This window comes from Orbicella franksi, chromosome 1, assembly GCF_964199315.1.
Source record: "Orbicella franksi chromosome 1, jaOrbFran1.1, whole genome shotgun sequence".
Taxonomy (NCBI): Eukaryota; Metazoa; Cnidaria; class Anthozoa; order Scleractinia; family Merulinidae; genus Orbicella; species Orbicella franksi.
In genome coordinates this window covers 9,810,508-9,830,984 of record NC_138145.1, presented here as the reverse complement: position 1 = coordinate 9,830,984, position 20,477 = coordinate 9,810,508, and the positions used below count along the sequence as shown (strand labels likewise).

General features: G+C 41.0%; 1 protein-coding gene across 2 annotated transcripts; it reads left to right on the top strand.

The window, feature by feature from the left end:
- Positions 1–1,059: 1,059 nt before the first annotated feature.
- LOC145488885 (uncharacterized) lies at positions 1,060–19,466 on the top strand. 2 transcript variants are annotated; one of them, XM_081467722.1, is made up of 13 exons: positions 1,060–1,586; positions 5,770–5,865; positions 6,144–7,046; positions 7,312–7,569; positions 8,682–9,035; positions 9,484–9,753; positions 11,101–11,556; positions 12,340–12,372; positions 12,555–12,596; positions 15,918–16,088; positions 16,462–16,632; positions 17,496–18,485; positions 19,399–19,466. In XM_081467722.1, the coding sequence occupies exons 1-13, from the start codon at positions 1,472–1,474 to the stop codon at positions 19,404–19,406; spliced, it is 3,867 nt and encodes a 1,288-aa protein (XP_081323848.1). In that variant the 5' UTR covers positions 1,060–1,471; the 3' UTR covers positions 19,407–19,466. The 2 variants fall into 2 exon arrangements, with proteins under 2 accessions (XP_081323848.1, XP_081323840.1); XM_081467714.1 differs by lacking the exons at positions 15,918–16,088; positions 16,462–16,632; positions 17,496–18,485; positions 19,399–19,466 and adding an exon at positions 13,558–15,824.
- The last annotated feature ends 1,011 nt before the right edge of the window (positions 19,467–20,477 follow it).

The following is a 20,477-nucleotide window of genomic DNA, read 5'->3' as shown; positions in this document are numbered from 1 at the left end:
TCAGAACGTCTTGGAACAAATTGTCGAATAAATACTAGTTATGTAACGTTTTCGAGTGGTATACCATGATATATCCCACGATGTACTTGTATTTGTTTACAAGTGACAAATGAGATATTCCAAGGTGTACCAAGAGAGAGCGTTCTATAACTATTTTATATACCATGCAATAGAACTGAAATACTTTGGTCAACAAAATCAATGAAACATACGCGTAATGCACGACGGGAAGGCTGGGTGTAATACCGCGGAATGTACAACGGCTTTCCTTTATTCTGATTGGCTGTATTTTCTATGTCATGGTATAAACCGTGAAGCCCAGCTGCAAGTTCCCTGGACCTTGGTAAGTGCACTCAAGCGAGAAGGTCACAAGCGCCTTCAGAATCTTAAGTGCTAAAAAGGGTCTTTTTAAAGAGATTTCACTAGAAGTTTGGGGTTTTTTAACGTTCTCGACATCTTGCTAAACAAGGTACTTTATTCAATGTCTGGTTTTATGAGTCGCCAGAATATTACTGCCCATTACCCCCCGATGATACTGGTTAAAAGTCTATAATATAAAAGAAAAATTCTGTTTATGTGCTGCAAAGTGTTGGTCTGAAAAGATGCGAAATAGTGCAACAGGTAGCCATTGTAACTGAATTGTTTATTTTACGCAGTGGTTATTTCTCCATTGAACATATTGTGGTTGAAAAGTGTGTTCCGCAGTCTGGAAATATTGTCATATATGTGCCCTCTCAGCATAACATCAAAGATACTTATCTCACGGGCTCTTGACCTCATTCACTACCTGACAATAGTTAGTGTTGTTAGTGATAGGAGCAAAATATATTTGAATAGCCCATATTTATTCTCTTTTAAAGTGGCATTTTAAGCGTCAAAAACTTCTCATCTTTAAACGCTTTCCTGAAAACTAAACTTACAACAACCACAGCAAAAACCATTTTGGAGAACATCGACTGTTTGAGATAACGTTTAAAAAAAAACCGATGTTTCGTCTACACTGTCGTTTGCAACTGCTTGAATAATTAAATGAATGGAAAGAACAGGAACGAGCAGGTATCAAACAATAGACGACCGGTGCTATGCCAAAAAGAATAATTGAGATGCTTTTTTCATTAAAGAGCGCAACATAACTTCTCCAAGAAAGATCGCTGAATAACCCGCAATCTGAGACGGAAGAAGTTACAAAGAATTTAAAAAAGGACCTATTCGCATAAAGTATGTTTTTAATGACGTTTAGCTGATGAAGAAAGTCTGGCAAACCAAAACTGATACCACGGTATGATTACGTCACTCAAAGACGACAGGAGAATGAATCTCAGCAGGTAACGACGTTTCACTTATCCACCCCCGCGAGCCGACATTGCTTTGAAATTCAGCGCAAATATTGTCATATCTATTGTTTCTTGGTAATTTCCATGTTGGCTTTCTGTACATTGATGCGTTTTTTGAAAAGATAGGCGTTTAAGAGATGAAAATTCTTCGAGGTTTCTGTGTGTTCATCGTTTTAACATTGACGCTGATCAGTGCTGGAAGAAAGCCCAAACCACACGGCCGTTTCAATGGAGCAAGACACCGTGCGATTGGTAGGTGGAATTTTTTGCTTGGTTTGAATCACTGGTTCTTACACCTGGAAGATTCCTAAAATAAACTGAAATTGTAAACAGTACAAAATGATAAACACTTCTGACCATAGCCGGAGGCGATTTGGCTTCTCTCAAAGATGTCAGATAAATGGCGACGTTTTTAACCGACCTAAATGGCTTATACCTGCCACAAACAATCCAGTTTTATCGTTCCCAGAAACTAGAGCACGGGCTCTCCACATAGTCCATTTTCTTATTTGTCCTTCAAAGGTACTTACCCCGTTAAAAGAGAGTAAACATTGCAGCTTAGAGTGTTTTCAAATAAAGAGAGAAGGTTATTAGTTACGCTTGGATCACGGGTGGCCATATATTTTACGGAATCTGAGACTAACCTGTCAGCCAAAACATTTAACCGTTGATCTGCAGTTCATTAGTTTGGGTAGAATTTCTGTCATCGAGTCTACGTTCCTAACAATCACAAGTAATGTAATCACAGGTGTCCCTCGGTGCAGCCAAAAAATGAAGTTTCATCCCTTAATTAGTAACTGAATTTTAATCCAGGTTTCAAAGTAAAGTTAACTCTTTCCGTGTAATGATGAACATTTCCTCAGCGTGGACAGTTATATTGCAGGGGGGAGTCTTACCTGTTAAGCTTCTGTGGTCCGAGTTGTATACTGCTAAATTAAATGTCACAAATTTTAGACGTAAGTATTAATCTTGGCTTGGCACAAAATAAAAGGAAGCCAAACTTGCACCTTTTAATAATAGTAATAATAATAATAATAATAATAATCAACTTTATTTATGGAGTGTAGCTCACAACGGTAAACACTGAAAAACCAGTGAACCTCATCTAGCAAATGCAGTCATGTTCTTTCACTATGGCAAATTACAAAAAAAAAAAGCAATAATTCAACACAATCCTGGCATTTTGAAGCATCGGGTACTTAGAATTCAAAGAATTAAATTTATCGTTATCAATACCGTAAAATCCAACGTTAAAGCCCCCCCCGGTTATAAGCCCTCCCCCCTCCCGAATGTAAGCCCTTCTATTTGCTAACAAAGATATTATTCCTCATATAAGTCCATATAAAGTATAAGTGCGTTCCTTTTACGTTTTTTTTACAAAGATCAAAATTTTTAATCGAAGGTTATAGGCTAATAGGGTAATAGATTAATACGGTAATGGGTAATAAGGTAACAGCTCTAAATGGAATTGTATGTTAGCTTCAATTCGTTTCTCAGATACGTTTTTTCTCGTCGTTCCGTTTTTATTCTGCTGATATGCGCCCCCGGATATAAGCCCCCCTCCCGCCCGTTTATGAGTCCACCCAAAACCCCTTATGGAGTTATATAAGCCCAGGACTTTCACGTGGGATTTTACGGTATTTCCTTTACTCAGTAGTCAAGAATTAACAGTTCAAAACATGCACGCTAGCCTTGTGGCAATTGCGTTGCCCTCCTGTCGAGTGGTCCGGGTTCGAGCCCTGGCCAATTCCCTGGCCTGGGGGGAGCAATTATTTTATTATTTAGCCAAAAGTAAGGGTTTACTTAATTTGTTATGCAAAACTGTATCATAATAATTATTTTGACGGTATTGCTGCTCATAATTATCACAAGTTATAAGAAATGATTGAAGTCAGGACACTTAACAATTAAGCTATCTTGATCTGCCTAAGATGTAAATACAAAGTAAGGATATAAACAAATTAAAAGTTAATCAAGCGTGAAAAGACTTGAGAGGGTAGATAGGTAGGTGCAGTTTAAGAACATGTTTGCCTCCAGGCTCACATAAGGGATCATAAAGACAAAGAAATAAAACTTTTTAGTGCCTATTTACAGAAAACTATTTACATTTTTCAATGTTTATAACCTTCCAGAACCATTACTCTGGTTAGGACAGGATTATTTTATTCGTGGAAACTAAATTTCCATCCTGGCCGGAGGTTAGTGGTGTCAACACCAACCACTTATGAAACTAATCGCGCGAAACAGTTCCATGCGAACAGGAAAAGCTAGTAACATGATAAGCGCAGTGATCTAATGGTCAGCATTAGAGTGCAGATTGGAATGTTGGACTGAATGTTAGGTAGCCCAAGAATTGGTCCCATAGCAAAACCGGATAAGAATTTTACCAGCTGCCTTGCATGGGGTCTTGCAAGTCCACTGCAGGTGGCCCGAAATATTTTTCCAGGTAGTTCTAACAGCGAAATGAGGTGCTATACATGAGAGGATGGCTTTTTTAGTATTTAATATTTGTGCTAACTCTTCCACAGAGTTTTAACTATTTTTTTTATTTTAAGGCACAACTAAGTATACATGGCACTGGCCGCGTTATTATGATGTCGGGTGCTCAATCCCATACTTTCCCATATATTTTTATCATTAGCAAGGTAAAAATACTGCCTCCCACAGTTTTACGTACTTAGTAACTATGCTTTACACGAGTTAAGTTCCACACCTTTCAAACTATAAGGCTTTAGTTACACTTCTTGACTCATCTATTTGTTTTGGACACCTCCTTAAATACGCCACGAGTTACTACAAACACTACTTAGTCCACCTGTACAATGAATGCAAGTAAGGTATGAAAGTAACGTCTTCCTATTCCGAAATCTTCAGCCAGCCGTACATCTCCTTTAATGAGGTTAAACCAGGACAAAAGCAAGCAAATATATTAATTGTGTAAATTATCACACTTGAGCGACTTAAGGTTACCGTATACCTTCAGGGGTGTCTCGCGTCCAAGCCATGTAGCGCGTCCGGTTTAAGCTGTAGATACCTAAGCCCCTATATCAAATTAAAGCTTATAGAGCTGGCTATCAAACCATACCAAAAATTTTGAAACAAAATGAATTGCCAATTTTTTCACGGTCACCAAATGCAAGCGTCCTAATCACCTTTTGGAAGCTACAAGTCAAAGCGAATTTTGTTTTTCGCCAATTTATTTTTTTCCTCGGTTTCAGGACAAAAAGCGCTAAAAAAGCGTGTCTGCGTTTTTCCATATTCAATTGTAGTAAAAAGTTTCAGAACATTTTCGAAATAGGATTAAAAAAATGTGAAGTGATCGTGCAAAAATCGCTCTCGGATAAAAAAAATTTTGAAATAAACAATTCGCAGACACGTTTTTGTTTTTTATATGTTAATCTAGCTACTGTCCAAATTTGAGGGCAAACAAACAAATTCCGTTTGAGTTGTAACTTTTTAAAGTGTCTGCTTCAAGTGAAAAAATTTATCCGAGAAAACAGCGCTAAGAAAAATATCTTACTTCGCAAACAAACTCCGCCCACAAACGCCTTCAACTGGGTTCTCAGATCACTGAGCCAATCAGCGCTTGGAAAATTTACTACCATTAACTCGCGGTGAAATTTACGCGTGAATCTGCAAAAAAAAAACCTTGCGTTTCGCAATGCGCTCAAGGCGGAGAGATAATTTTTCTGCAGCTGGGTTTTTCTTGAAGCTGGTTTGGCAAAACGGGGAAGACGAAAAAGGATACGAACGTTAGAGTAGCTGGGCGACGAGAACAAACAAAAGAAAGCGCGGCAGAGCAAATGTGCATGGATAATATTGCAATGGATCTCAATGAGTTGGATGATTCATCGGTATCGAACTCAACAAAAGAGTCACTGTAAACATCGCTGTTATCGCTGTCGAGTTCCCAAATTTTACACAACCTTTCTCTTCTCTTGACTCGATCTTTTTGCCCGCTTGATACGTCCGTAGCTTCATCCGCGAGGCCAACTTTCGCTTCTTCACTCATTGATGTATTTTTATTCATTCTTCGCTCTTTCGAACTGGTAAACGGAGTTTTCCGTGGTCCATGTTTACTTATAACTTAATAGAATTACATCTAACACGAAAAATGCTTGGATTAACAATGCTGATTAACTGAGTAGCCAGCCAATTCGTGGTATCCATATCGGTAATATTCCCGCGAAAGTAGTCTCGGTTGATTGCATACACGTTATAGGGCTGTCAATCAAGAGGGAACTTTTACTTCCGGCCATAACGTAAAACATCCATTTCTCCGCCAATATTAGGTTTTTTTCAATTTTGTTTTCAGAAATTAGAGATTACTCTTCGACCATTAGTTTGAACCAAAAATCCAAATTTGAAGAAAATTGCCGATCTGAAGGTATACTGTAACCTTAACACGAATTTGCATTTATAATTCATATTTCAGTCCATGGAAAAGAAAGAAAAAACTCAATACCAGGAATACCGTCAGGAATACCAGGTGTTTCAATTCCGCACGCCGGTGGAAATGAATCTGCTATTCGTAAGTATACTCAGGGATTTTCTCAGAGTAAATATTTGATAGTCCTTCGTTTTAGCAAATTTCAGACGTATAATAGGTTTCGATGAAACGTTTATAGCAAGTTTTTTTTTGGTCTAAAAGTAACTGTTTTTTTTTTTTTTTGCATTAATCGCTACAAGATTGGCTTAAAAAAAAATCAGAAGAGAAGCCTCTTTTACAGGATTATGCACTCTCTGGACGAGGTGTAGTCAACGGTTTTTAAAAGAACTGAAGACGTCACATTTTTCCCTTTTATTCAGCTGTAATAACCGGAAACAATTCAGTTGTTCACGCTGCTACAGTTGGAGCCTACGCAGGAGCCCAGGCAGGAGCCAGCAGCGGGGCCCAGGAAGGAGCAAAGACGGGAGCTAAGGCTGGAGCCGAAGCCGGGGCAAAAGCTGGACTGGAGGCGGGGATGAAAGCTGGTGAAGAGGCTGGTAAACGAATAGCCCACATGATAGCGCTGGAAACTGTTCAAAAAATATTAATGGCACAAGTACAGAGTGGTGGCACTTTTAACATTTTCGGTCAGCATCCTCCCACCGAGAAGCCGACGCAAGGAGCAGGAGGCGGGGGTGGTGGAGGAGGCGGTGGCGGAGGAGGAGGAGGTACTGCCGCGACTGGTGGTACTGCTGGAACAGCTGGAACGGCTGGTACTGCTGGTACAGCTGGCACGGCAGGAACCACTGGTGGAGGCGCTGGTGGTGGTGGAGGAGGAGGAGGGGGAGGAGCCGGTGGAGCTGAGGCAGGTGGAGGAGCTGAGGCAGGTGGTGGAGCCGAAGCCGGTGGTGGAGCCGCAGCCGGTGGTGGAGCCGCAGCAGGAGCCGGTGCGGAGGCAGAAGCAGAAGCGGGAGTAACGGTTGGTCTACCTATTGTGGGTGGTGTTGTGGGTGGAGGGGGTGGAGCTGCTGCTGCCGCTTCCGCTGCCGCTGCCGGGGCGGGTGCTGGAGCAGGTGCTGGTGCAGGAGGTGGAGCGGGAGCTGGTGCCGGTGCCGGAGCCGGAGCTGGAGCCGGAGCTGCAGCAGGTGCAGCAAGTATAGCAGGAGCAGGAGCATCAGCCGGTGGAGCTGCTGGAGCAATAGCCGCTATATCTGCAGCTGCTATGGCTACAGCTAGTGCCACTGCAGCGACGGAGGTTACCAGCAGTGGAGCAGCAAAATCCTGTAAGTAATTTTCTTTCGAGAGTTCACTTGACTGAAACCAATCACACTACATGTATGCAAGGTGCCTCTACAACTTCGGAACTTCAGTAATCCAACTCTCTTTACGTCGGGGCATATAAAAAGGGTAACTAACAGCGAGTTTCGCAGAAGCACGGAGCACCGCAGCTGATGAAGGTTCCTGTTTTAGAAGGGTCAAATTATTCTGACCATAGAAGTGGGAAGCCATTTGCTGATTTTTGTTTTTTTCCTCTCTTTCGTTTTTCAGTCAGGCAGGGCGCGATGTATCTAATTTACTCTATAAACCATCCCGCCACACAGAATTACCAACAGAACGCACTCTTATACGTCAAGGGTGAAGACCTTATGATAGGACCAGCTGGCCAATACTTCATTGCACATGTTCCCGGGTTCAGCCGGGATCGAAACACCATCTCTTTGGAGTCCTACTGCAAACGAGGCTATTTCCTGAGGCAAAAGAAATATGGTTTTATGCTTAGAGCAACCCACGCGAGTTTAAACTTTGGTAAATATTCAGTGAATACATCATAATAAGAAGTAATTTCTGATTTCTCAGAGCTGCTCAAGATCACGTATTACTCTTATTGGTTGATTTATTGTCACGTGGCAATGCCTAAATCCAAATGTTGCCCGGAGTGCGACAATCAAGCAATTATCGCCTGCTCTTCCACTGAGCAGAGGTTCATATTGCCTTATTTCTTTACACTAAACTCCAGCTATAAAGCAAAACACTTAATTACTGGTCCCTTGAAAAACAATTAAATTAGTTTTGTTCTCCCAAGAGCCTTGGAAAATCGAGGGAAAACAAAACGGACTGTTTCCCTCGGGGCCCAATGATATAATGACAGGTTTGTCGCTGTTTAACGTTAGTCCAGATGTTTCAAAGGAGGGAGTTCTAGTCCCTATAATGGTCTGTGTAGGGAGGCCTTGTCCACAAACACCTTTTTGCGACTGAAGGTATATAGGGGTAGGCATGTTGTGAGTTGGTATGTATGTAAACTGGATGGTGGAAAACTGCTGTTTGGGTATTTTTAAAGGCCCTTTTCAAAATGTCTCAAAAGAATGCACCGTACCGGAATGGATAATCATCAAAGTATTTTTAAGAGATTACTAAAACCAGGTTAGATGAAAAGGATGCAATGTGCCTACTGAAGATATGAGAAAGAACTACCATTCTATATGGAAAACAAATGCGGAAAGGGTTACTTTTTCTACCAAAGTTAGTTTATGAAGGAGTATAGAAATGTTAAGGATGGCAACGCGGTTTAGGCACTCTCTAAGTTTAAACGATGTTTGGTACCTCTCCTCCCCTTTCGCCCTTCCGCACCCACCTCGGGCCAAGCGTACGAAGCGATTTTTCACGTTGGCCGTTCTGCCAAGTTCCCGGGCAAATCGCTGTCTGACTAAATACAATTTGTTAAACGTTTAAAGAAACTGAAGCTATTTATTAACTTTTTTTTCTCTATTTTTTCTGTCGTTTTCTCTTTCATGGAAAGACTCTTACTTCCAAATATCTGTATTCATATTCTTTGATTTGACACTTAAATAAAGTTACCATTGTTATCGTTATCCTTATCGTTATCGTTATCGTTATTGTTATTGTTATTACCTTTTCAGCTAAGGACGCCACCTTCTACATTGGTCGTCGTCCGGATCTTAAAGACACATTTTCGTTTGGCTTGATTCATCAAGGCTGGTATTTAACGGCTTCAGATAAAGTTGGATCTTCGTGGAAAACAGCAGCGGCTTTCGACAATCACACAAGCGAATTTGCACTGGAAAGCTCCTTTATTGCTGTCCCATACGCAATGAACGACAATCCCTACAAAAATTGTGACACAATAGGTCCACAAGAACCAGAGCAGCCTGAGATTCCTCCTGGGCCACCAGGACAACCTCCAAGTATACCTGGGGAACCGCCACCTCCGACTGTTCCTGGAAAACCTGTATATCCCTCCGGACCGCCAGGAAGTAATCAGGATAATTACTTTACATGGGTCATGAACGACGCCACTTTTAAAATGTTTTATTCATAACATGCTTTAACGAAGGGCGTTTGTTTTCTTCAGTCAACTCCAACTTTCCCATTCTTAATCTGGCTAATAGTTTGCCTTACATGTAGTTATCCCATTCCTGTTTTTACGCCAAAAGGCATTTTAGAATGTTTAAAAGTCTTAGCCATCCAAAGAACACAATGTTTTTTGCACATACTGTGGGACAAAAACGTTCGCATCTTGTTTCTGAATGTACTATTCCCTATTGGGAAAATCTATAACAATAACCTCTCGGGTGCTTTACAACTATTTCGTGAAAGTGAATGTATTATTAACCTATAAAGCGGAAGAAATTTCTTAACCTGTATGATAAGGGCTTAAATAGAACCTCCCATTAAACAAAAAAATATCACTTTGTTTCACAGGCAAATGTATTGCACTTCGTTTCATCAACATGATTGGTCATCCGTTCCACCTTATATCACACATGAAAGCAACGGGATGGCAAGTTACTGGGGATGAGTTCAAAATAAGACTAACGTTCAAAAACCCTGACCTTCACAAGTTTATCACTTTTAGAGCAAAAGATCTTTACGGACAGCTCATACTTCACTTGGATGGTGACAAAACCATTTCAGTTATGCCTAGAACTGACTGCTCGGAATATATTAACGTTCAAGTAACTGGTGTACCAGGTGAGTTTCGAAGCCAAAAACTGGACTTAAGCATCGTAAAGATATACTTTATTCCCAGAATTATGTTAATTTTGTCTCCAATGAATAGGGCCTAAATGGTCACGTGAAAGATGTTACGATGGCTTGAAAGATGGACTTAGCAAAGTGTGCCATCCACCAATGTTTTCATCGTAAATTCTCCTTTTATCGTAAAACCTTCAAACCACCATAAGGTTGTAAATTTATACATGAAACATTGGTCTAAAAAATTGGCAATCTATCAAAGTTCGTCACTTTCTTTCCATGCCTAGCAACGACTCTGTTCGACGTATGGTTTTACTTTGGCAAGATCACGTGATAGGAATATTTACCTCTAGCTGATCTTAATGCAATTAGATATAGAACATTATTCAATATTCTGAGTATCTAACGTAACGAGGCAATTACTTTGGTTTTGATTTTGGTTTTCCTACGATTTGAGAGCTTAGTGGTCTAACTGGTAGGTAATTGATTTGGTTTTGAATTTATGACTCAATTGAAAACCACTCTAAACCAAAGACCAATCAGAACCTACCGAATAATATTGGTTTTTCCTCACGTGACAAGCCACGACTAAAGACCAAGTTGCGAGCAACACGTTATTTTTGAATGGGTAGATTATGACCTTTGTTTTGGTCAAAAAGATAATTTCTTAAACTGAGGTCCCTTTCACACTATGCCGGAGAAATTTGAAAACGCAACAATCTCAGGTCAGATTGGATTTGTGTTTGAGGAAAACGCATTATCGTGACGTCAACGTTTTCGAAAAGCTTCGTTTTCAAAATGATTTTCGTCCATGCTAAAACGTAAAGCCTGTGTTTTCAAATTCCTTCGGTTTGAAGAGCGTTTTTCAAAAGCTCCGTTTTCGTCACGGATTAGCGTAGACGGTGGGCCTAACCGTCGAAATAGAATGCTAATTGAGCTTTTAAACATAAATTTTAAATGTAAATTTCACTCTCAACATGAGATGTTTGTTAGCATGACTGAACTCTTTTGAGAAGAGCAGGCAGCTGTACCCACGCCAGTCACGTGGTCAATCCTTGCCGTTTTCAAAACAACCAGATAATCATGATGATTGAAATATGCGTGGAACGAGCGTATGAATGAATGCGTGTGGAATGTGCGTGGAATGTGTGTAAGGTAAACACAAACCAGTTCCTTATTACATGCGTTTTTAGCGTTATCCGAGTTGTTGAATATAATTATGAGGTCGTATCTTGAAAACTGCAATAGGTTTGATTGATCTGCTCTATTTTGATAACTTCATATTAAATTATTGTATAAAGTTATTCTCCAGTGAGAAATTTATTTTATCTTTTGTCATTTAAGCGCCGAGTCCAGCGCCACCGTCACCTCCACCAGCCGCCCCTCCACAGATAACACCAGCACCACCAACGGCTCCTGCAGGGCAGCCACCAGCACCTCCAGCATCTCCAGCTCCCCCACCACTTCCTCCTCCACCTGCACCACCGCCTGCACCACCCCCTGCACCACCACCTGCACCACCACCGCCGCCGCCGCCACCACCACCGCCACCACCTCCACCGCCAGCAGAGCCCCCAGCAATGGCTCCACCAGCTCCACCACCAGCAGGACCTCCACCTCAACCTCCACCTTCCCCACCACCATCACCACCACCACCATCGCCACCGCCGCCACCACCGCTAGCCCCACCACCACCGCCGCCGCCGTCTCCACCACCTTCGCTAGCCCCTCCTGCAGCGCCACCAGTGGCACCCCCACCAGCCCCACCACCACAGCAGCCACCGCCCGTTCCAGTCACAGGTAAGTGATGTTTCTTGGGAAGAGAGTTACTGACAGGTAGACGCTGTAGTTTTAGGGAAAATGAGCTTCATAAAAGTTTAATCTGTTATTATTTAACGGTTGTTGCTTAACGTAAATAACTTAATAATGGAGCAAACTCGTGAAATACGCAGTGAATGGTAATTGAAATGAGTTAACCTTATTATTAAAATGGAATTACTCTTTTCTGAACACTTTTGTTTTAAAGAGCAAAAAATTATAATGAGCAATAACCAAAGCTTATTTACCTGAAAATAACGATTGTAACCGTAAACCTTATTTCACAAAGATCTTTTCTCTGGGCTTCGTGCCCACTGATTTCAAACGATATACACGTATGTACTCGCGAAATAGCGAAATTAAGAAAAGTTAACAGATGATCGACCCAATATGCTTTTCATGTTTATGATTGTATTGGCCATGCATTTCCTGCAAGACAGTGTTTGTTCGCGACATAGACATTATATCCACAATCCCGCTGTGCATGTGAAGTTGACCAAACCCGAACATTTGGATTTGAGTTTCATCTGAGGTCGTTACATAGGCACTTAGTGGACATTTGGCCCTCGTATTGGGTGCTCTATTTTTTGCTCCTGTACTGTGCTGATGAAACCCAACCAAAGCCAAAGTTTCTCATAGCTGCATCTCGGCTTTCATTTTGGACTCTATCATGTCGTTGTAGCGTTACGTGTTCTAAGTGGTCTCAGTCTTGCCTAATTTTAATTTTCTATTTTTATTTATTTAATTAATTCATTTTTTTTGTAGCTGCCCCTCCGCCTGGAAGCACTCCGCCGACTGGTGAGTGTTTGATAATATCATAAAACATAAGACGAATTAATATTCAAACATTTTGTAATACAGAACGAACCAAAATACGTTTTTATCAGTTTGTCAGTATATTCCAAATGATCTTTTGCTCTCTCGCGTTAAATTAAAGCACGAGGTCTTATATGTTTCTCTTTTATTTGTTTCTTTTTCAGGTGGAAAAGATGTACACTATCACTTCCACTACCACCCTGATGGTAAATAGACCAATTATTTCTAGCCTTTAATATTTTTGAATTGGTCTTTCATTTTGGTTTGTGGGGTGGGATCTTTTGCATAAGCTGGCTTCACGCTGCATGGAGCTGCCCGAACTAAATATTCGTTCATGCAGTGTTTTCAGTGTTACGTGCAGAGCGATTGTCTTTTGATATGTCATCTCTCGACATGCCATTCAACCTAGCCTAAATCGAAAATGTAAGCACAATGAACCGCTTTTATGGGTTTGCTCCGAGAAATACTGATGTCATTATTTTCAGGGAATGCCTGAGTATGAGGTTGTTAATGGTTGCTATTATTCTCTGTCTATATTCAACTAGTGTAGATTTTCCATTTCATTTTATAAAGATCTTTCAGTGCACTCAGGAGCCAGTTAGTGACTGACTGCTTTGTCCCTCTCCTTCTGATTTCTGTCTATTGGACTCTATTATATTATTTCTAGCCCTTGCAGTCTAAGTGCGCAAAAAAACAAAATAGCAATTACATAACTTAACATGGAATCTCGTGTTATAGGCACGTAGCTTTGCCTAATGTCCTGCGTCAAAAACGCAATGCTCTGGGCAACTGACTCGCTCAGCCGCGAAAGTGTTCATAAGCAAATTGGAATGAAAAAAGTTAAAAAAAGGACCTAAGACCCGCTGAAGATGATATTCCTTTACAATGCACGATGCCGATTAGCACGAGAATCTATGTAGTTAATTGTGCATCCAAAAGTATTTGCAAAGAGTACGATATTCTGCTGCAAAGAGCGAACGAGTTTTCGACGGTTTGGAAACCAAAAACTGAGATAATAGAGATGGATTTCGCGGCTGCAGCAAGCAGTTTCACAGCACTGTGTTTGGAGGCAGAACACAAAAGGTAAGGTGTTATTTTCCTAATTGTTGCATTTTCTTGTATATCAATGGAACATGAAACTTGTCTGAAAAGCTGCGTTCTTTTCAGGTAAATTAAAACCTTGCGCCCCCATTTGTCACACGTCGCACTCGCCATGTCATCCGACTTGTCCAATCGTATGCTGTAGTCCCGCAAGATATGACGAAATTCAATCCCTAAACGCTCTAAAACATGAAGAAATACCAATGCCTTCCTTGGAAAGGCCAAAGGTCAATCGGGAAAGCTGCAATTGCCTCATGGAATGTGATGGCCGGGACAATGGAAAGTGTCACGAGAAATGTACTTGTCATCCTGACAATAGAGACGCAGCCAAGGTGGACGCAAAAAAGATCACTGCTCGTCTGCAGGATAGAAAAGGACAGAAGAAATTTTCGCATCCACATATTGGATCTAAAGAGATGAATAAAATAAAACGTTTGTTTACGAAATGGATGAAAGAATACAGTGTTGATGGCCATAAGGCAAAGCAAAAAGGCCAATCGTTGAAGGACGAGCGGGTCAATTTTATTGACAAGATGCTGAACAATTATCAGCATTTCCGGAGAAAAGAGAATGCCTTAAAGCTTTTGCAAGAACAGCAAGACGAACTTAAGGATCAGCAGGAACATTTGGAAAGTTTACTGACACGAGAGGAGGAAGCCATGACGAAGACTGGCACTACGCATGATGCTGTTGCCACGCCTAGTCCAGTTAGAGCTGGACTGAATCATTCACATAACGATGATGTCAATATTACAATCACCACTTCCAACGCAACCCAAGCACCGCCGACGACATCTCAGCCACCAGTCAATCAGCAAACTATGATCGATATCGAACTTATTAAGAAGCAAATAGCTGAGATCCAAACTCAACAAAGTTTCTTGGCCAAGCAGCAAACAGACCTGGCGGCCCAAGTGTCTAAAGAACAAGCTCTGTTCGAGCAAGCCCGGCAACTTATTATGCTACTTCTGAAGAAAAATAAAGGAGCTGAAGATCTTTCACCTACAGCTCCAACACCAACAGGACTAATAGCACCAACAGCACCTACAGCTTCAGATTATGGAGGAGAATTAAACTCAGAGGCGTTCCCGAACGGAGAGCCAGTTCAAGCTTCTGGTTTGCTTAACCAGCTGCAGAATGTGCTCTCTAAGCTAGTCTTCACCGAAGATGGAAATACGCTACAAGACAGCCCTGGAGATGGCCAACAAATGATGTACCTCCAGGGAAACCAGGAAGACCAGCTGTCTAACGGAATGCAAAATGAAAATTACCAGAAAAACGAGATTAACAACCAAGCGCCTGGCAACATGATGTACAACGTCCCCGTTGAAATTGATCGGAATGATCTTAATGATTTAGGCCAAAGGAATTCCCCGTTTGGAAGAAACGATGTAAACAGCGATAGTGAAGATGACAATGATGATATACCTTTTAACGATTCTGATGACGATACTGAGCCAGAATATGCCGTTATGGAGAAAAAGACGTTACATGCTACTAATTCAAGAGCTAATTCGGATAGAAAGGGAGGAATTCCAAAAAGGAACACACATAAAGGCCAAACCAAAAAACATATAAAGTACCACGTTGGTGGCAATCGCAGATAAGCTAAAATGATAGAGCATTTTCTGATCGTAATCTTTCTTAAGGGTAAACAGTGTGCTATAGTGTTGTTTTGGAACATTGCCGGTTTGTATATAATGCTATACATAGATACTTTTTTCAGGCAAAATCAGTAAGTCAGTTAAGTGAGAATTGTTTGGAAGTTTGAAGGGAATAAAGCAAAGTTCCGTTGTTGAAGCCGATTATAAGAAGAATCCATTTTCAGGATGGTCGTCGCAGTGGCAACTGTTATTTATTGTATTTAAATGGCATTGAAGATATTGTGAGTTTTGAGATAAACAGATAAATCACTTGTTTCTGATGTTTATAATACACCATACGTTCACTTGAAAAGTTGATTAAAAAAACTGTGCGGATCAAGATTGACTTGCGCAATGGAACATTCTGTATAGTTTCCTCAATAATTAAGGGCAACAAGCTTTTCAGATCATTTCATTGCTGTAATGACAGGATATTGAATAGTCCTTATTGTCAAAGCAAGTCATTTTAGCAAAGGGCTTTAAAGAAGAGAAGTTAAGAAGACTGTTATGCAGTAAAAAGTCAACATTGGGTAGCAGGTACAGCGACGGTTTTAAAAAATGGGAAATCTCGTTCCTAGTGATCTAGACAAAATGTAAACAAAAAAACTAAAAACGACCATGAATAAAAGGTAGCATGTTGGGAGAAAAGGAACAATACATGTACACCGAAACTACCTGTGCAAGTCATGTTTCATCGCCACCAACAGATCTGGAAATTGCCATTATTTAATCCGCGCGTCACCAGGTTCTATTTGCATTTGAATATCTTTTGGTTTTTGTCAGTGCTAGGATGTACTCCGACGCATGGTGGAAACTCAGAAGGAGCTTGCTGTATGTTCCCATTCACCTACAATGGAGAAGATTACAACAGCTGTTCAAACGTTGACAGTAGAAGGCTGTGGTGCGCTACCACGAAAGACTACGACACGGACAATAAATGGGGTTACTGTGGAAGTAAGTAAAAGCCTTCCAGAATTCACGTCCCAGAAAATAAAAAGCGAGAAACACAAATGTTTCACCAGCCAATGGCCGCTAAAACTATAAAAACGAAAGAAAGCAAAACTTTTATTCCAATCAATGTTTAACCAGAACTTCAGAAATAACATTTTTGTTTTATTTTCTTTTTTTTTTCAAAAACATTGGGGTGACCTCTCTCCTGATTGGGACTAGGTTCTTCCCATTAAATAAGCATAACCTCTAAGCATTTACCAGTTGTTAATTAAAAATTACAGATTGACAATTTCTTAAAGACGCTAAAACTGAAATGCCGATGATACTGGCTCTGATGCTTGAACTAAAACTGCTAACTTGTCTGCATGGTGTCTAGATTGCCATCACACGTACGGTGGAAATGCTCACGGAGCATGCTGTCAGTTTCCCTTCACGTACAACGGCATGATGTATCATCACTGCATTCGAGGAGACCAAGTCAAGCCATGGTGCGGTACAACATACAGTTATGACCGGGACGGCAAATGGGGCTTCTGTAAAGTGAAAGGTTAGCAGTGTATAGAGTCGCTTTTGATCTTCTAAGGACTTAAATTTAAGAATAGGATTTAAAGCGGGAGCTTAGAGAGGGTAGCAGCCCACTTGCTAGCGTTCCTTTCTCTTCCAATAAACGTGTAAACATATTCTTTCGCCATATTGGGGTTGGGACAATGTCATAAGAACAGGTTGGTATTCTTGTCTTATATTAAAGGCATCAATCACTATTCTGCGGCTAAAACCTACAGATTTGTATTAGCTTTTCTTAGCTTTAAGATTGACAGACCTTGAAACCAACATACACTAAACTACGCCAACTATGTTCCACGTAACGATGCACACTTCTGTACAAGACTGAAATACACAAAAGTGAAAATCTTTTTTATGGGGCTACATTTAATTCAACATTACACTGTATTGGAGGGTTCAAGTTTAATGCACCTCATTCATAAAGGAAGTGAGCAAACAACATCAAAACACGCAATTCCATTTATTGTCGTTAGCAATATGAAAGAAAGCAAATTTAATTGTAGTGTAAATGCACTGAAGGCAAAGTGAGCCCTTTTATTCAAACAGACGGACTGCCACGGTTTTAGTTAGGACGTAACGGCGACTGCTCGACGTACTAAAATGCACAGTGAAGTTTTCAGACTTGTTTTAGAGTTAAAATAGCAGTTACTTTGCAACCATATAATGGTGATTGTCTCATGCAAGAAAATAAACGCCAGACAGGCCGCAAGTTAACACAGTCTTGTATAGGCTCACTTCTCCTTCATTCCAGACTTATTAGAGAACACTTAGATTCTGGTGAGTACTACTTCTTGGTCTCTCAATTGCATGATTGCTAAAAGTGCCATGCGCACTGTCTATTTACAGTTGCGGCCGAACCAAAGCCAACAGAAAGCATTCATTTCCACGTCAATGTACCCTGCCCTGGCAACTGTCAATCACAGTGTGACGACTCGTGTCCAGCCCATTGTTGTACCTCAACGAGCTCCTGTCCCTCGTACTGTGCGCATTCTTGCAAGCCAACCTGTCCTGATGAATGTTGCGTCCTTCCTCTGCCAGTTATTCAAAACCCTCCTCCCGCCCCTGCCCCTCTACCACCTCCGCCTCCGCCTCCACCTCCACCTCCTCCACCCCTTCCTCCAATATACATTTCTGCTCCTTACCCTCCACCCCCTCCACCTTATGTTGTTCCAGGACCGCCCTCGACCTACCCAGTGGCGTCAGGACCACCTGCAACATGTCCCGCAGTTTGTAACACCGTATGCATGGGCTCCTGCCCCGTCGCATGCTGCACCAAATTTGCTTCGTTACCGGCAACACGTTTTTATGTCCCACCCCCTGCACCAGCTCCACCAGCGTACTACATGCAACCACCACCACCACCATATTTTCAGCCACAACAGCAACCCTGGCCGACAGTGTGCCCTGCGGTATGTAGATCTAGGTGTGCAAGTACATGCCCAATTCACTGCTGCGACAGATCCGTATTGGACAATCTTAGACGCCTAGCAAGTGCAAGGGATCATCATCAAAATGTTGCAAAGTCGCTGACACCGGTAACACCAGACACTCATCTTCATCAACATGATCAGAAAGAATCGTCAAGTGCTGTCCAGCCTCCCCCAATCTCTCTGTCCCCACTAATATCAACTCCAACTGCTTCCTCCTCCCCGTGTCCAGTCATTTGTTCTCGGCATTGCACCAAGGCTTGCTCACGTGAATGCTGTGTGGCAAAGCCAAAGAGTGCACGTGTGTCGCGTTTGGATAATGGAGGCCTCGCGAGACGGAGTAAAATTCTTCACAGAAGAAAACCAGGGAAGAGAGTCGTAGCCCAGAAACGTAATTTTTTTGGCAAAGGTAATTTAAAAAAGAAGCGAAGACAATTGTGCGGCATGTTGTCAGCTTTAAGTTGTTCCGAAAAACCTAGAAGATAAATACGCCTGCAAATTATTCGCGGCATCAGCAGGGTTTTTACACTCTTGTGATACAAAAAAGAATAAACTCTAAAGAAAAAAAACAATGTTAATTTATTTACGTTTTTGTTTCATGACATGACTTATACACAATTACGACGGACTGTAGAACAGATACGAGTATGTGACAGCCCACAACCCGTCTTCAGCATGTGAACTAATGAATATATAAGGTTTAGAGTTATGAAATCAGATTCCACATAGCCAGCTCAATAAGCTCCTGATACATAATTTAAAGAAAGATTGATTTGAGGCTCTTTCTCTTCCTACCGCGTTACCAGCCTCGACCGTAAGGAAATTCGAAAGCCGGCCCATGTTTGAATGTTAATGCTTTTAATCATTACACGCCGGACTGTTTGCAATAGTAGACAAGAAAACGAGAAACTACTCTAAAAGAGAATTGTCGGGGGAAATGGTAAGAAAAGAGACGAAGGTCGGTGTTTTTAAAATGTATTTGATCATAAAAATTTATTTTAGTTATCGCCTAAAACATGGTACTATTTTCTTCCGTTTATGGCCCGGGTTGTTTGAAAGATGGATAACGCTATCCACCGGATAAATCACTATCCAGCGGATAGCGTGGTTTGTTTTGTTAACTCTTATCCACTGAATAGCGATTTATCCGGTGGATAGCGTTATCCAGCCTTCGAACAACCGGGGCCTGATGAACAACCAGTTCAGTACTGTTTAACTTTAAAAGATCTTTACTCTGCTCTCCTTGTTTCATCTTACCATTTCGTACATATTGCACTGATGGATTTCTCAATTCTCATTTTATCTCTTTTTTTTTTTTACAGATAATTAGCGAGTGACAGGTGGATTACCGGATTCAACAACATTGCAGTTTGAGTTTTACAAGCTATATATATTTGTATTATGTTGTATTTGTACTCGTACATTGTGAGACGGTGAGGTAGAGAGCTCTTTCAGAATGAAAAGTGAATGTTTCTCAAGAAAAATATAGCAACGAGAAAATCCAATCATAGTGATATTATTGTTTATTTTCTGCAATGTGTTTAATGACTTTCAATAACCCCAGGTAAAACACTTGCAATATGATGTGAAAGGAATAAAAGGGATTTTTTTTTAAACAAAAGTGAAGTGTAGTGTTTTCATTGCTAGGAGAGCATGAATGTAAATCGCGTACTGACCAGACTTGACGTTAAGTATCGATGCTTTCTTTTTCGTTCGTCTGGATCGAAAAACATCATGTAACCACGAAATTAAAGTTGAAATGCGATTTCCATGTTGGAGTAAAACGTAATTCTCACATTCCGCGTTTTAAAAGTAATCGCCCCTTATGCCGCTGATTTATCGTGGGAAAGCATTGGGAACACCACCACTGTTCCAATTCAATATAGACAGCCTGTGAACCTGACTGACGAAGAGATGCTGCTAGGGAACTGACCTGAGCGGGAAAGGAAAAGGGGTAAAGAAGGACAAAAGGAAACGATAATATCAGGGTGTGGCCACGTTAATACAAAGTGTTTTTTTTTTGTTTTTTTTTTGTTTTTTTTTTTTTGGTGTATTAGCTTTGGTCCTGACCTGTGATTGTCGATTTCAACCCGCTTTAATGTACTCTCGTCCTATATCATTTGTGTTTCTGAGAACCAGTAAAGAATATGCCGAAGCACTATCCCAGGGAGTACCGACAGTAGTATGTGAGTATAATTCCGGCATCAAATGAGAGGCTTAGTTCACCTTACAAGAAACGATAAAAGTCGCACATCAATTTAAATATATGTTTCGATATATAGCTTATCGAAGCAAACGCTTACGTGTAACTTCAACTACAAATTGTTGCTTCTCAACCCATACGCAGCCTTGTTTTTGCTAAAGCAAGCTATTATTGATGGGACTTGGCCCTAAAAATAGT

Excerpts from the sequence above, each read along its gene's own strand:
- LOC145488885 (XM_081467714.1), top strand. The coding sequence starts at position 1,472 with ATGAAAATTCTTCGAGGTTTCTGTGTGTTCATCGTTTTAACATTGACG. Across the intron at positions 7,570-8,681 it reads CCACGCGAGTTTAAACTTTG|CTAAGGACGCCACCTTCTAC; the intron begins GTAAATATTCAG and ends TTACCTTTTCAG. Across the intron at positions 11,557-12,339 it reads ACCGCCCGTTCCAGTCACAG|CTGCCCCTCCGCCTGGAAGC; the intron begins GTAAGTGATGTT and ends TTTTTTTTGTAG.